A 16,150-nucleotide genomic window follows, 5' to 3' on the forward strand; every position below is an offset into this window, starting at 1 on the left:
ACAGCGTTCGCAACCCATGTCTGTGCATGTACGGGTTGCGATTTGGTGCTTCTGTACATGCGCAAAGCGTGATTGCTGAAACCCGGAAGTAACTAGAGGTATGACTGTATACCCTTCCCATCTGGCTGGATTTCCCCAACCACTCTGAGCTGCTTACAGTACATATAAAACATAATCAAACATCAAACATGAAAAGATGGCAAGGTGGTAAGATGGCAATGGCAGCAGCCACCCCAGTTGAGCCCCCATTCAAGGTTACTAACTCAGGTGCAAAGGGAAAGCCGATGCAGCCAGTACTGGCTTCACAGTCTTCAGGAAGCCAAATTCTTCCAAGGATCCTCTCAGGCTGAAGGTTTGTATACATTACCTAGGAGCGTCTCAATGAATTTAGTAGGACTTGTTTCTTAATAGACATGCATAGGAACGAGTTGTAAGTGCTTTATTTGTACTATTCTACTCACAAAGCTAACACAAAGAGCTAAGGCACGTTGGTTGTCCTCCAGAATGATCACGGTCTGGTCATATGAAGGGAGCTTGAGACTGCTTAAAAAGGATGGAATCTCATCTTTGCTTACGTTGGTGAAAAGTTACATCCCAGATCATTGCATGTTTTTGGCTAGGAGAGTGTTTATCCTTTGTCTTATGGACTATCAGGAACAAGATGAATTCCACTTGTTCTAAATGTTTGGTCTGTGTCTTAATCTTGTTACCTTTCTGTTTCTGGGGTGGGGCATTCAGACAAACAGGAAAGCCTTTGTATGGTGACTGCTCAGTGGTGAGACTTGCCCTTTCTTGTAGCCTGAGAAAGGGAGACAAAATCCCTGAGATTCGCTCACAGCTCAGGCCTATCCTGCCTTTGGATTGAATGATCCCCAAGGCGGCTTGCAATCGTTTGCAGTAATACTCACACTACTTGTACACAAACCACAACCCCTTGCTACTCAACAGCTCTTGGTCTCCTGGCTGACAGCAGGGGCCAGGGTGTGTTTCTCTTCTGCTCTGAACCCTCAGGGCAAAGTGCATTGCAAACATCTGGTCTTAATAGCTCAGCACTCCATGGGTGTTTGGGGCAGGGTGGTGGTAGAATGCAACATAGAAGTGTTATATTGAAGAGCCCCTGCTGAAAGACTCATTGACTGCTGGTTTCAGTAGGGAAGGGCGCTGCCAGCCTATTGTGAATCGGCTTATTGTCATGCAACTGCTAGCTATTTTTCTTCCACAGATCAGCTGCCCAAGGAGATGTTGTCCCCAAGTGTTCCACAATCCCCTGTAGCTACAGCAACAACACCTCTTGCACAGGCTGCAACCCCACTGGCACCGGGAGTCTCAAGTGCAGGAGGTAAGAACCCAGTAAGGCTTTCTTGCTTCTAGTTGTCCTGAGAATATTGCTTCACTGTGCAGAGCCTGCAGCTCAGCTTCTTGTAGTATAGGCGTTCTGCATCTTTTTTCTTTGGGGCTTTGCTTGCTAGTTTTTCTGCAGGTGGGAAAAGTTCTCTTGGGGTGCAGCCTTCACCCTGTAGTAGGCCTGGCCTCTTACGTCACTTGCCTAGTTCTGCTGAGTTAATAGATCTGATTCCCTAGAATTGTATAGGACTTTGCATGATGAATTTGGGTATTTTTCCTGATCTGATTTAGCGTGTTTATTTTACTTGTATTTAATAAAGCTTTAAAACTGAAACTGCCAAGTTTGTCTAGTATTATTTGCAGCTGGCATCTGCTCACTGTTGCTAATGAACTTCTGAAAGGATTTTTTTATTTTGGCAGAAAAATAGAAAACTGCAAAAAAAAAAATCTGCCTTGTATCACTGACCCCCAAATTCAAAGAATAGTTTTCATCAAGGCCATCTTTTTAACAAATATGTCATGTGTGGAAACTGTTCAGTCTTAAGCATATTTTTGACAGACTGAAGATGATTGATAAGTGCTCTTACAAGTCTAATAAAGGATCCAGGAGACTTTTGATCTTGACCCAACATAGAAGTTTTAAATGAACATAGTGTTTTATGTCTAGTGTAGTGGTTTTCAATTTCCTCCCCCCTCCCCTGACCTATAGAAAATTGCTTAGGGCCTCACAAGACCACGTAATAAACTCATATTTTAACAGCCATAAGCTAACTTTTCTAAGATGATGGTTATGCTTCTGGTTTAATGATAAAGAAAAATAGTGCCAGCATCATAATTAAAAACAGTGCCGTATAATGGAAAATCATAGGCTTTCAGTCAGGCCACTGTGAAGAACTTCTTTGACTGGTTAAATTTTAGGGGAAAATTAGAGTGTTGTATTTTGAAAAGCCAGTGCCTTGTCATTCTGGTTGATATATTTGGTCTTGGTAAAAATAAAGGCCCAGGTCCCTCTCAGGAGAAAAAAAACCAGTCATGTGCAGGGCCAGGTACAGATATTATGGGCTATTGTGCAGCATTTCAGCGGACCTTCTGAATGGAGCTTAGACCAGTTTGAGAACTTTGGTTCTAAAGAAGGCAAGATCGGTTTGGAGAGGAGTATGGCATATTGTCTCTCTCTTTTTTTTTATCTTCAAAACGATGTCATAAATAAGAGGAGAACCCATTCATCTTTCCACCCATGCAGAATGAGAAGCAGTAATTCCTATCCTAAACTCCCAGGAATATAAATTTAGCTAATCAGGTACTGACGTCAACTGCTGGGGATATTCTGCAGCTTTTCTTCCTCAAGCAACATTTGTTCATGCATCTGCCTGCGATGCTGAAGGGATAGGGTAAACTTTCATGGCACTCACCTTGTTTGAGATAAGCAACCCACCCACCCCTTCCTAGTCTCACTTTCATGCATGCAAGAATGGACTGACATAGAATTGCCTGCTTTGTTTCCAGATGTGCCCCCGCCTCCTCGAGATATTATGGAGGCACTGCAGCAGAGGATGGACAGATACAAGACAGCAGCAGCCCAGGCAAAGAGCAAAGGAGATGACAGGAAGGCTAGGATGCACGAGCGAATTGTGAAGGTGAGGGACCTGCTTGCTTTACACTTTTGCTCGCTAGCTTTCCTGCTCAAATGTAACATAGCACAGATCTTGTGGCAATACTTACGAGGAGCAAATAGAGAAAAAGCAACTTGCTTCCTGCTGCAGCATAACTGAGTTCATGGTGGCTGGAATATGCTAATAAGTATTTTCCTCTTGCCACCTAATGAACGGATACAAAATCGTGATGATTTTTGCAGAAAATCACAGTTTCCAGGTGTAGAAACGGAATTAAAATGTTGGTTCTGTTTATTTTGATATTTGGAAATTGTGATCGATAACGAGTGTTTGCATCACACATACCACTTGTGTAACTCTTTGGAGGAAATTACTGGCCCTGAGAAATCCTCAAGGATCACCCCCCACAGCAGTCGTAGGTCTCAACATTTTCTTCCCACCCATTCTGCTTTTAGTTTACTATAAATTGGGGAGTCTCCTTGCCCATCCTCAGCGAGCAGGATGTGGCAGAAGGGTGTGTGCTAATGTCATCTTGGTATTATTGCAGCAAAAGGTTTAAAACCCCTTAACATCCAGTCATTTTAACAATTAATTTGTTCTGTTTTTAAATGGTTTTCTATATTTTATTGTATAAGTGGTGTTGTACACAGCCCTGATATTTATGAGAGGGCAGTATATAAATAATTTGATTGATTGATTAAAGCAGGCCAGACTAGAGCCAAAGCTAATTTTCACTTGCTCTGAAGTTCTCCTTGTGCTGCTATCTAATTTAGCTCAAGAACAGAATTCCTGATTGACTATAAGCCCTCTGTTAATTTCATTGGTAGATTAAAAACAAACAGCAGCTCAACAATGTGGTCTGTGCTTTGCTTAAAAATGAGCAACACTTGTAAAATCTGTAGGACTTGGAGATAAAAGTGTTAAAACCCAAGTGGCACTGAAAGAACAGTTCACAATGAGCAAAGTTAAAAAATAGAAATTCAAATGCAGGGCAAGAGATACCAAAAGATGAACTGATTCTACTTACAACTCCAGAAGCAGCAAGCTGGTATGAGCTCAGGATTTGGGTGATTCTAGGATGAGACCCACCCAAGTTACTGCCATTTAAAGCACAGGTGTTTAATGAGTGTACACAAAGCAAACAATTGCTTTGATTAACAATGTTCCTGATAATAAGTAAGCAAATATGCATACTCTCATACCTTGTTTTTTGCTGCAACTATCCCAAGCTTTACCCACCCTTTTTCTAGAAAGACCATGCTCCCAAATTAGGGATTTCAGCTTCTGTTTTTGTTTCCCTCTTCAGCAATATCAAGAGGCCATCAGAGCTCACAAGGCAGGAAAACCTGTTGAGTTTGCTGACCTACCTGTTCCCCCAGGTATGTAACTTGCAATTTAGTTATCGGAAGTTGGGGAGGAAAGGATGCATCTGGCAAATGCTGCCCTCTTGTGGCAACATCATGTGAGGTTACCCCAAAGTGACTCCATCTAAATCAGGCGTGGCCAAACATGGCCCTCCAGATGTTTTGGGACCACAACTCCCATCATCCCTAGCTAACAGGACCAGTGGTCAGGGATGATGGGAATTGTAGTCCCAAAACAGCTGGAGGGCCAAGTTTGGCTATGCCTGATCTAAATAGATGGCTCTTCTGAGTTTTCTTCTTGGTTTCCAACTTAAGCTTCCATCACACAGGGAGATCTTGGGCATTATAAGAAGCCCCGCCAATAGATGCCCACATCACAACATCTTCTAGCACAAGAGGGCTCCCACCCCATGCACTCCCTGCATCCCCCCAAGTTGGCTCTGGGGAGTTGGAAAACCCCCAAAACAGCATGTAGAAAGAGAAGTGAGATCATTCCATCAGACAAGCAAGAAATGCTTGCCCTGATGGAGCTATCTGCTTAGTGCTGTGTTGATTTCCTCCCTATGCTTCTAACTGCAAAGTTTGTGCCCTCCAGAATGAGACAAAGGGCTCAGCTGGCAATCGATAAGATTGCAGATGAAGGTGGCAGCCCTAAGCAAAATTATTTGGAAGGAAAGCACATTGAAGTGAGTGGCACCTATTTCACATTATCCCAATTAGGGTCAGGGTTTTTAGCATTGTATTTGCTTTGCTGAAAGCTGAAACTCCGTAAAGAAGGGAAAGGGGGGTGTCCAGCAAAAAAACTCAGCCTGACCATGTACATCAGGCTTCCTCAACCTCGGCCCTCCAGATGTTTTTGGCTGACGACTCCCATGATCCCTAGCTAGCAGGACCAGTGGTCAGGGATGATGGGATGATGTAGTCTCAAAACATCTGGAGGGCTGAGGCTGAGGAAGCCTGATGTACATTGAAGGGACTGTCGTCAACATGCCCAGTTATCTTTAATATTTCATTGCTGGATTTTGCATAGGCTGCTTTGAGAGGTAGTTGGAAAGAAGTTATAAATACAGTGTGCTAATCGTGGCCATGTCCTCCACATTGACTCCTGTAGAATAACTGCAAACTCTGATTTCTTTACTACACATTTGCTCGAACAAATGTGCTTGCATTTCTGTTACTTGTAGAAAGGGAGCAAGGAGCAGTGGGGCTGTGAAATCTTTGGCCACTTGAAATCTTGTTTCCTCCTGGCTTCAAAGATTTCAGTAGACATTGCCCTCAGTTTCAAGTTGTATCTTTATAGCCATGGGCTGGAAATGTGTTTAATTTTTAAAGAACTGGTCTCAGATCCCAAAGAAGCTGACTTCTTCACTCAGTACCAAATTCTTTGCTTACACACAAACTTCTGGGTGCCATAGATCCATGTTCAGGCTATGGATGTGTTGGATAAATAGGCAGGTTATGAGACTGAGCTTTTGGCCCTCCAGATGTTTCTGAACTACATCTCCCATCATCCCCAGCAAGCATGCCCAGTGGCCCAGGATGATGGGAATTGTAATTCAGCAACCTCTGGTATATGCATGCAGACATTTAGCAATAGCTTTCGCCTTCTAATCAGTCACTATGTCATCTTTGGCAGGGTTCCCTCCAATCCAAGGAATGGAATCTTCAGGAGATCAAAGCTTTGTGGGGATCCTCGAAACAGCCATGAAACTAGCCAATGAGGAGGATGAAGATGCTGAGGAGGCAAAAAAGGTTGGGTTGCGTGCTAGTCAAAGTCCTGAATGAATTTGTGGGGAAGCATTCAAAATTGTATGCCTTGGTAATAGGTTACCCCACCGCCCAACATCACACCATCTCCAGGGGAACTGTTGGAATATAATGCAGTTTGGGAGTAGCTAGAAACTACTGTTTGTACTCAAGACATATCTATTGGAGGGGCGGGGGAGGATTTTGTAGGCCTGTTTTAGTTTGCTTTCATTTCAAAATGTATGTACATACCACTTCACCACCTTCATCAGGTTCTCGAAGAAGGCTTACAACAATCTACAACAAATTTTGGCTTCGCTTGAAAGCTGCCCAGATTTGTGAATGATCTTGAGTCTTTATCTTCTCTCCTGCTCATACTAGGCTTTTTCAGAAGGTGACAGCAGTGCCTTGCTGCTTCAGCCCTGTCTCCTTCAAATGGAGAAAAGTAACCTTCCTGCTGGATGCTTGGGAATAATAATAATAATTATTATTATTAATAATAATAATAAATGTATTTGTACCCTGCCACTCTAGGCGGCTTTCAACAAAGATCAAAAATACATTAAAATGATAGGAGCACGTTCCCAAGTAGGGAAGGGCACTGGTTGCAAGCGAGTGGATGGATGGAAGCTTGATAAAAGCAATCTTAAAACCATAGATTCTAAAGCCAACCCATCAGACAAATGTGATACAGCTACTCCACAACCATATCCAAAGAAAGTCCTGAATAAGAAGGCCTTGCTAAGTTGTCTTAAATCTGGGATAAGAGTCAACCCAGGTGGGCAACTCTAGGGAAGGGTTTCTAAAGTAAGGAATCTTCTAAAGTAACAGAAAAGACCCCTGGATTTTACTAGCATATTTCTGTTCCTCCGCCAGTGAAGACACACAAAGGAGGACACTTCCTCATACTCCCCCCCCCAATGTTTGATGCCGCGGTGATGCTGAGCTCAGTTTTTGGTCATATTGATCTAACTCAGTTTGGCAAGAGAAGTGTGGCAGGTGGCAGCCTTAGCTTGAGTTGTAGCGCATCATATTGTACCTACAAGTCCAGATTCATTCAGCGGAATTGTTGTCTTCCCTTGCAGATGCTCATTAAATGTATTAAGAACCTGTACTGGCCTACGGCCAGTGGACACAGGTATAACAAGAGAGGATCAGAATTATTCCTCTATGCCACAGGTGCGGCAATGACCTTAATTGCCAGAAATTGGAAAAAAGAATTTGTGCCAACAAAAACGGAATGGCAGGATAAATTATTAAACCATATTGAATTGGATAGATTACCAGAGGCAATTATGGGACTCCCCAGACAAGAATTTCAAAAAGAATGGGAAAAATGTAAAGAGTACTTTACAAAACAGTGCCCTAAAATACACATCTGGACTTGTTTCGATTAATGTCTGCAGGAGACTTTGTGGTTTGTTTGTTTTATAAGTCATAATTTGAATAATCGTAATAACAACTCATAAAGGAAACAGTTCATAAGAAGTAAACATTAGGCCGTGTACAGGATAAAGGAAGTCTTTTGTTTTATTGTTATATGTTATGTTACGTTTCTGTCTAATGGTGATGGATTTGTTTATTTGAGTTGTGGATTTATATTGTAAATAAATAAAATTAAAATAAAATTTAAAAAAGAGTTGGGGGGAGAACCTGTACTGGCAACAGCATTACTTTTAAGAGCTGGTTGTGCAGTCAAGGTTTTAAGATTGAATGCTATGTCATGAACAGAGTTTGGACTTCTCCAACTGCCTTGATATCCCATGTGATTCCCTGTGGGTCAGGTTAGTCCTTCGTTGCACAAAGTAATGTTTTCGGGGATGTATCTCCTCTCTTGTTTTTTCAGCCTGCACCATCCAAACCAGCCAGCTCACCGCAGGCTAAGCTGCCACCCCAGTCAGGCTCACGAGTCGCCCCTGCAGCTCCAAAGGCAACGGGGGCAGGGAAAAGTGCCTCCAAGGTCAACACAAAAGGTAGCCCCACTTTTATTTATTGGTTTACCTTTCATTCATAATATAAGCATGGTTTATAATATAAAATAGTGGCTTATGATGTGAGGAGACTTGATACGAAACAGAAGAGAGGCAATGAGGGAAGAGGAAAATAAGTAAATTCATGTATATCAGTGACAGGAGATAATTTTTCAGAGAAGCTTGATCTCATCTGTGTGGTGGTGTCTAGGCTGGTGGGGGAAATGTTTAGATTATGTGGTGTCCCTTTTCGCTTTTTATTGTAAAGTACCACAAGTACTGGGGACGCGGGTGGCGCTGTGGGTTCATCCACAGAGCCTAGGACTTGCTGATCAAAAGGTCAGCGGTTCAAATCCCCGCAACGGGGTGAGCTCCTGTTGCTCGGTCCCTGTTCCTGCAAACCTAGCAGTTCGAAAGCACGTCAAAGTGCAAGTAGATAAATAGGTACCACTCCAGCGGGAAGGTAAACGGCGTTTCCCTGTGCTGCTCTGGTTCGCCAGAAGCGGCTTAGTCATACTGGCCACATGACCCGGAAGCTGTACGCCGGCTCCCTTGGCCAATAAAGCGAGATGAGCGCCGCAACCCCAGAGTCGGCCATGACTGGACCTAATGGTCAGGGGTCCCTTTACCTTTTACCACAAGTACTGAATGACAGGGTAGTGTTTTATGAATAAAATTACTCATTTTGTAGACACACTCATCCTAGATACACAAACGGTTTAATCATTGGGAGCTTCTCTGCCTTGGCAATTCTGTCTGTACAGGAGCTCTTGACATCAAAAGCAAGCCACAGTTTACAAGTGATTTGGTCACTCTTCAGACAGAGTGTTTTCAAATTAGCAGTGTGAGAGGTTTTTTTCAGTATCAGGCATTCATGCTTCTTGGGCGACATTGATTCCTGTTGGTCCAGATTGCAGGTCAGGCAACAACAGAATCTATGTTGGTGGCACGTTCCACGTTCCTGATTTATGCAACAATCCCTGGGCTGATTGGTGCCTCTTTGATTGAGGTACTTTGTTTTTCCCAATTCCACTTTCCCCTGAATTTTACAGCCCAAAAGTCACTGCCATGTGGGTAGGACTTTGCAGTGACCACCTAACATCAGATTGAGAAGCTTGGGCTCTGTTCCTTGGACTGTTTTCTCTGCAACAGCCCCAAACTTTCTCCCATGGAAGCAAACGGCTCCTCTTTTATTGCTGTTTTGGAATCCAACCCAACAGGAGAACGACCATTTCTTAATTGGTGTAATGTAGCATTCATTATTGGCTGCTCTTGGAGATAAGATAATGGCTGGTTTTTTTATTATTATTTCTAAGGCTGCCTAGTCTCATTATAGGCTCTGTATTTATTGCTGTCTCCTGAGCAAACATGCTTTTCATGTTACCAGGATGCTACTTGTAAAAAGTGACTGTTTTGCTTATGCACAGACATACGTTAGTGTACAGTGGTGCCTTGCAAGACGAAAAGAATCCGTTCTGTGATTCTCTTTGTCTAGTGGTTTTTTTCGTCTTGCGAAGCAAGCCCATTGAAGGATTAGCGCTATTAGCGGCTTTTAGAGGCTTTTAGCGGCTTATCTGCTGATCGGATCAGCTGATAAGCGGCTTAGCGCTATTAGCGGCTTTTAGAGGCTTATCTGCTGATTGGATCAGCTGATAAGCGGCTTAGAAAAAGGGGGGGGAAGGGAAAAAAACCAGCAGGAACTTGCAAGACATTGTCGTCTTGCGAAGCAAGCCCATAGGAGATTCGTTTTGCGAAGCCCCTCCAAAACGGTAAACTCTTTCGTCTAGCGAGTTTTCCGTCTTGCGAGGCATTCGTCTTGCGGGGCACTACTGTACTGAAATAAGATTTACACCCTTGCCCATTTGAGACCTCCTTATTGTCTGTTTAGAAGAGACTTTGAGGCATGCCTGATGGGTCTCCTTTCTCCCTGCAGCTCAACAGCAGCTGACTTTCCTGGAAACCCGGAAGAAGCAGTTGATGCAGGCAGCTCTCAGAGCAAAGCAGCAGAATGACATTGAGGGAGCCAAGATGTTCTTGCGTCAAGCCAAGGGTCTGGACCCCATGATTGACGCATCGCAGAGTGGGCTCCCGGTCGACATAACAAAGGCAATCATATTCTCTCTTTCTCTCTGGTTGGGAAATGTCTTGAAGTGCTGTCAAAGAGTTGTGTTAGAAAACAGCTCAAAGCTCATGAAGTGCATGAATGTTGTTTTTCAGTCACTATGTCCCAGTTCTGGAACCTGAGTTCTGAGCCAGAGAGACATATTTTTAAAAATAAAAATAAATCTGGTCTCATCTGTGGAGCGCTGGAACAAAAATCTTGCCCTGATGCTTTCAATCTTTTGCATTCCTCAGTGTCTGTATTCTGAGCGTAATGGGATTTGACAAATATGTGGGAAATAGGTGGTTCTGTTTAGCTATCATATCTAATATTTGTGGTCAGAGGGAGTATACCTCTTGAGTACATCATCCTGGGAAAATAGCAGTGAGGTGGGGACTGTTGCCTTCATGCACTGCTTAGGATTTTCCCAGAGGCATCATACCAGTCAGAAAATTTACTAGATGGACCCTTGGTCTGACCCAGCAGGCATGGTCTTTTGTTCTGTTTTATGCTACATTATGACTGACAGTTTGGCCTGTGTCCAAGGAAAACCTGCTCTAATGCCCCTTCTTGAACCCACTGGCGTGGGGCAAAATAATTTTTCGGTCCTCCCATTTGACTTAGTGCTGTTGCTGAATGAGGGCCAGTGGCATGGGACACTTGGTTATTAATGAATTACCGTATTTTTCGCTCTATAACATGCACCAGACCATAACACGCACGTAGTTTTTAGAGGAGGAAAACAAGAAAAAAATATTCTAAACGAAATAGTGGATATATGATTTTTGTGGTTCATGCTGTGGCCACAGACATGTGATCTGACAGTGAGTTTGGAGTAGCCCAATGCAAAAATCCTGACGATCCATGTGGATCCATGCTTTGTAACCACGGAGGAGGGAAGGAAGGGGAACCATGGATCCTCTGCTCACGACTGCAGCAGATCCCCCCCCCCCCCGCCACCCGCAGGCATTCGCTCCATAACACGCACAGACATTTCCCCTTACTTTCTAGGAGGAAAAAAGTGAGTGTTATGGTGCAAAAAATACGGTAATTAAATTTGAGAGTTCCTTTCTCTTACCCAAGGGAACCTGAAGCAACTTACAATCAACCAAACACAATAAACCCCACATAGTTATATTAAAACCAAGAGGGAAAAGAGATGCATTAAAAATACCCCACCCACTTCTAGAAGGCCAGTTAGTTAAAAGCCTAAGGCCTGGTTATAAAGTGGGTTTTTTTGCCTTTTGCTGAAAGATATACAGTGGTACCTTGGGTTACAGATGCTTCAGGTTACAGACTCCGCTAACCCGGAAATAGTACCTCGGGTTAAGAACTTTGCTTCAGGATGAGGCCCCATTAGCGAAAGTGGTACCTCAGGTTAAGAACAGTTTCAGGTTAAGAACGGACCTCCAGAATGAATTAAGTTCTTAACCTGAGGTACTACTGTATAATGATGGCAGCAGGCAAACCTCCCATTTCAGACCAGCTTATAGATCCACACAGTTTTGGATCGGGAGCTCCCTTTGTGGGAAACCCTGGTCTGTTTGACACGCAGAGGATCACTCTGTGCTGATTTGTGTTTTGTGCATGGAGGTGACACAGCCCTTTTTGGAGTGGTTCATTCTGGTACTAACTTCCCCCACCCCCAAATACGCACTTTCTCCCTTCAGGTGCCTCAAGCCCCTGTGAACAAGGAGGACTTCACACTTGCGCAGCGTCGTGGAGCCAACATCTCCCCAGAAACGGCTGCCCAGTACATGGAGCTTGTGAAAATTATGAGGCAGCAGCATGAGGTAAGTGGGGCACAGCCAAGCTTTAAGGGATGTTGCAGCCTCTTTTGGAGATTAGTAAGGAATTGAGGAGAGCAGGGCTATCTTTTTAAACTAGAAAGGTTTCTTCCTCCTTTTCCTGGAAGCCCCACCAGATGTGAGACAAGGCATACCAGGGTGGCAGTCAATCATTTTTACTGAAATCATCACACTTGTTACACCTGCCATATCCTGGGAACAAAATGAGGTGGGAGGGCTGTGGCCTTCATGCCATTCTGGTGGGCTTCCTGGAAACATTTGGTCGGTGGAGCATAGTTGGAAACAGGATATTGGATTAGACGGACACTAATACATTGGTACCTTGGGTTACATACGCTTCAGGTTACAGACGCTTCAGGTTACAGAAGCTTCAGGTTACAGACTCCGCTAACCCAGAAATAGTACCTTGGTTTAAGAACTTTGCTTCAGGATGAGAACAGCAATCGTGCTCCAGCTGCGTGGCAGCAGTGGGAGGCCCCATTAGCTAAAGTGGTGCTTCAGGTTAAGAACAGTTTCAGGTTAAGAACGGACCTCCGGAACGAATTACAGTGGTGCCTCGCAAGACGGAAAACTCGCTAGACGAAAGAGTTTTCCGTTTTGGAGGTGCTTCGCAAAGTGAATTTCCTATGGGCTTGCTTCGCAAGACGACAATGTCTTGCAAGTTCCTGCTGGTTTCCCCCCCCCTTTTTTTCTAAGCCACTAAGCCGCTTATCAGCTGATCCGATCAGCAGATAAGCCGCTAAAAGCCGCTAATAGCGCTAATCCGTCAATGGGCTTGCTTCGCAAGAGGAAAAAACCGCTAGACGAAGAGAATCACAGAACGGATTCTTTTCGTCTTGCGAGGCACCACTGTAAGTTCTTAACCCAAGGTACCACTGTAGGTCTGATCCAGCAAGGGAGGGAGGGGGCAAACCTGACATAATGGCAGCAGCTGTATTTCTTGCTTGCATCTCTCTCCTATTTACATATAAGGGGGGGTGTATGTGTGTGTTTGAATATATACATCAGAAGGGACTGTTGGTGTGGCCCCGTATGGACTTCCTGCAGCTACCCGAGTATTAAGGAAATGATGAGCAATGGATGGGCTATATTATTAAGATGCAAGTGGCTTCTGGGTTCCTGGAGAAGATAGTTTGCATACTCTGGCCATATAAGGACTGGAACTTGCTTATTAAGGGGTGGAATTTAAGGCATTTGACTGCAAAGGTGCATGACCCATGGGAGGGAGCCAGGATCGTGCCTGCCTGCTCCTGATGTGACTCCCTCCTTTTCCTTTCTTTTTTGTTCCAGATGTGCATGAGTTTCTCCAAGCAGTTCACCCATTTAGGAAACATCGCAGAAACTACCAAGTAAGTGCGATGGCAACTGAGCAATACCCTTCCCTTCCTCTGCTCTCTCGGCTAAATCTGTTGTGTTTTTTTTTATAAATAAAATTTTTATTGGTTTTTCACAGTTTTTATAAACACAAACAATACACAATACAAACAAAAAAAACACACAAACAAACATGTATAATTTCATATCCTTTTTTCTTAAACCTTACTTCGCCGACTTCCCCATACCTCCCCTTTCTGCATCCCAATTTCCAAAATTAATTCAGCAAATCCTAGCACTTGGTTTTATCAAATTTTTCCCTTATTCTTTTCTTTTACTTAATCTTTTACAGCTGTAGACCTCTTTTTTCCCCTAAAACCTTGACATTTTAGCATTCATTAATTTTACATTGTTTCTTAAGATAAATTTTGAATTTCTTCCAATCTTCTTCCGCCATCTCTTTCCCCTGGTCACGGATTCTGCCGGTCATTTCAGCCAGTCCCATATAGTCTATCACCTTCATCTGCCATTCTTCCAAAGTGGGTAGATCTTGAGTCTTCCAGTGCTTTGCGATGAGTACTCTTGCTGCTGTGGTGGCGTAGTACATAAAAAAAGTTCTGTCCTTCTTTGGCACCAATTGGCCGACTATGCCCAAGAGAAAGGCCTCTGGTTTCTTAGGGAAAGTCTCTCGGCTAAATCTGTGGCCTGTGTTGGCCAGGAACACCCGCAGCAGGTACTCTCCTTAGATGATGATGGTGGTGATGATGATGATGATAATATTTATTTATTTACTTACTTACTTACTTACTTACTTACTTACCACCCATCTGGCTGGGTTTCCCCAGCCACTCTTGGCGGCTTCCAACAAAATATTAAAATACAATAGTCTGTCAAACATTAAAACCTTCCTAAACAGGGCTGCCTGTCTTCTAAAAGTCTGGTAGTTGTTTTTCTCTTTGACATCTGGTGGGAGGGCATTCCACAGGACGGGTGCCGCTACCGAGAAGGCCCTCTGCCTGGTTCCCTGTAACTTCTGCATCTAGGCTGAGGCAAGTCATTGAAAAGGTTCATTTGCGTTTTAAAACAAGCAAGAGGATTCCCAAAGCAAGTGATGGGAATTCATTGAAGAGGGGGGTAAATAAAGGTCGCAAGTAGAACAAGCTTTCATGATTTATATCTAAGGTTACATGCGTTTCTTCCTTCAGGGAATATAGAATGTCTGCCACATGCTGCTCCTCTTAAAGTCCATTTCCACACATCACTTTTATAGTATGACATTTTTGCTCATTGCTACGTTGCTCAGTTCATGGCGCAATTTGTTTTTGCTACTGCCTAATGAAATCCATAACCAGCACTCTAATGCAAAGCTAGCTGTTCTGCATGGAATGTTCTATTTTTCTGACCCTGTTCTCAAAACATAGCTTGTTCCCAGACATCTGTGTGTACTGCCAGTCAGTTACGGTTGGAGGGCTTCCAGTTTTGGCTGTTTTCTGAAAATACTGCTTCTGTTTGCTAGCATCCAAGTTAACTCTCTTGTGCTGAATTCTTTGGGCTGTTGCTTAACCAAGATCCCAGCTGTTTCTGAATTCTCATTGGCTGAAGCTTTCCAACACATCCTGTCTACTCCAACTATTTCTTCATGCTTAACAAAGTTCTCATAGCTCTTCTTTTATGGCTCAAACTTACAGATAGGTATCCGTGTTGGTCTGCCATAGTCAAAATAAAAAAATTCCTTCCAGTAGCACCTTAAAGACCAACTAAGTTAGTTCTTGGTATGAGCTTTCGTGTGCATGCACACTTCTGAAGAAGTGTATCTGAAGAAGTGTGCATGCACACGAAAGCTCATACCAAGAACTAACTTAGTTGGTCTTTAAGGTGCTACTGGAAGGAATTTTTTTATTTTGTTTATGGCTCAAAGTTATCTACAATGTGCTAAGAAAACTTATTTGAACTCCGTGAATCACCCTGTAAACTAAGTTGACTGTTTTGATCTGCCCCTCTCCAGATTTGAGAAAATGGCTGAAGACTGCAAAAAGAACATGGAGATCTTAAAGCAAGCCCATGCCAAGGGGTTTCCACTGCCCAAATATCACTATGAGCAGCGGACTTTCAGTGTGGTCAAGTATGTGGGCCATTGCTTTGCAGTTTGCCCCAAATGCTAGATGCCAAATGCTTTTGGGGCTCTCCTTCCTAGGCCGGATCTAGACACATCAAATAAGTATTTCAGTTACATGTGTTGTAAACTTCATACAGGGAAATCCCGTTGGTGAAAGGTGGGACTCCACAGCGCCATCTGGTGTTACAGTGTTATAACGCATATAAAGCGCTTTATCTTTACGAATGTAGCTGAGTCCCTAGCCATTGGTCAGGCTTTTCCTATGCAGGAGTAGGTTCTCTCAGAGCCAAAACAATAAAGGAGGATTTTTTTAAAAATCCCACATAGACCAAACCAAGATTTATTAAAGGGCCTTGACCTGTTTCAAACCTTGCCCAGAGCATGTATGTTTATATGTGTGTGTGAGAGAGAGAGACATGAAGCCTTTCAGAGTGTTCTTTTTGGAATGGTAGGAATAGGTGGGTGGAGTCGGACACTTTGTTTGGTGATGGTGAGATCCTGGCCTGTTCACTGAAAGCACCTCAGTTGAAGCTGGCCCTCTCTTTTTCCCCCTCGCAGGATTTTCCCAGAATTGAACAGCAACGACATGGTTCTTTCTGTCGTGAAAGGAATCAACCTGCCAGCTCCTCCAGGTAATGCCAAAAACGGCTTCCGTTTCTGAAAACATAATTTGGGGGTGGGGGTGGGAGTTGCTATGCCTGTTGCCACCATTACTTGTAAGCTGAACAAAGCAGTTGGGATTGGGGAGCCTGTGACTCCCCAGGTATTGCTGAA

The 16,150-nt window shown here is 43.6% G+C and overlaps 1 protein-coding gene across 1 annotated transcript in view; it reads left to right on the plus strand.

Moving 5' to 3' along the window:
- CC2D1A (coiled-coil and C2 domain containing 1A) overlaps positions 1 to 16,150 on the plus strand; it is a 50,573-nt gene that overhangs the window by 13,997 nt on the left and 20,426 nt on the right. Inside the window, 11 exon segments of the mRNA XM_082205594.1 lie at positions 1,223 to 1,339; positions 2,851 to 2,981; positions 4,264 to 4,336; positions 5,958 to 6,078; positions 6,080 to 6,083; positions 7,914 to 8,040; positions 9,971 to 10,143; positions 11,809 to 11,931; positions 13,237 to 13,295; positions 15,266 to 15,382; positions 15,935 to 16,008. Coding sequence (XP_082061720.1) covers positions 1,223 to 1,339; positions 2,851 to 2,981; positions 4,264 to 4,336; positions 5,958 to 6,078; positions 6,080 to 6,083; positions 7,914 to 8,040; positions 9,971 to 10,143; positions 11,809 to 11,931; positions 13,237 to 13,295; positions 15,266 to 15,382; positions 15,935 to 16,008 — 1,119 coding nt within the window.

The sequence above is a fragment of the Podarcis vaucheri genome (assembly GCF_965113315.1).
Source record: "Podarcis vaucheri genome assembly, chromosome: 17".
NCBI classification, from domain to species: Eukaryota; Metazoa; Chordata; class Lepidosauria; order Squamata; family Lacertidae; genus Podarcis; species Podarcis vaucheri.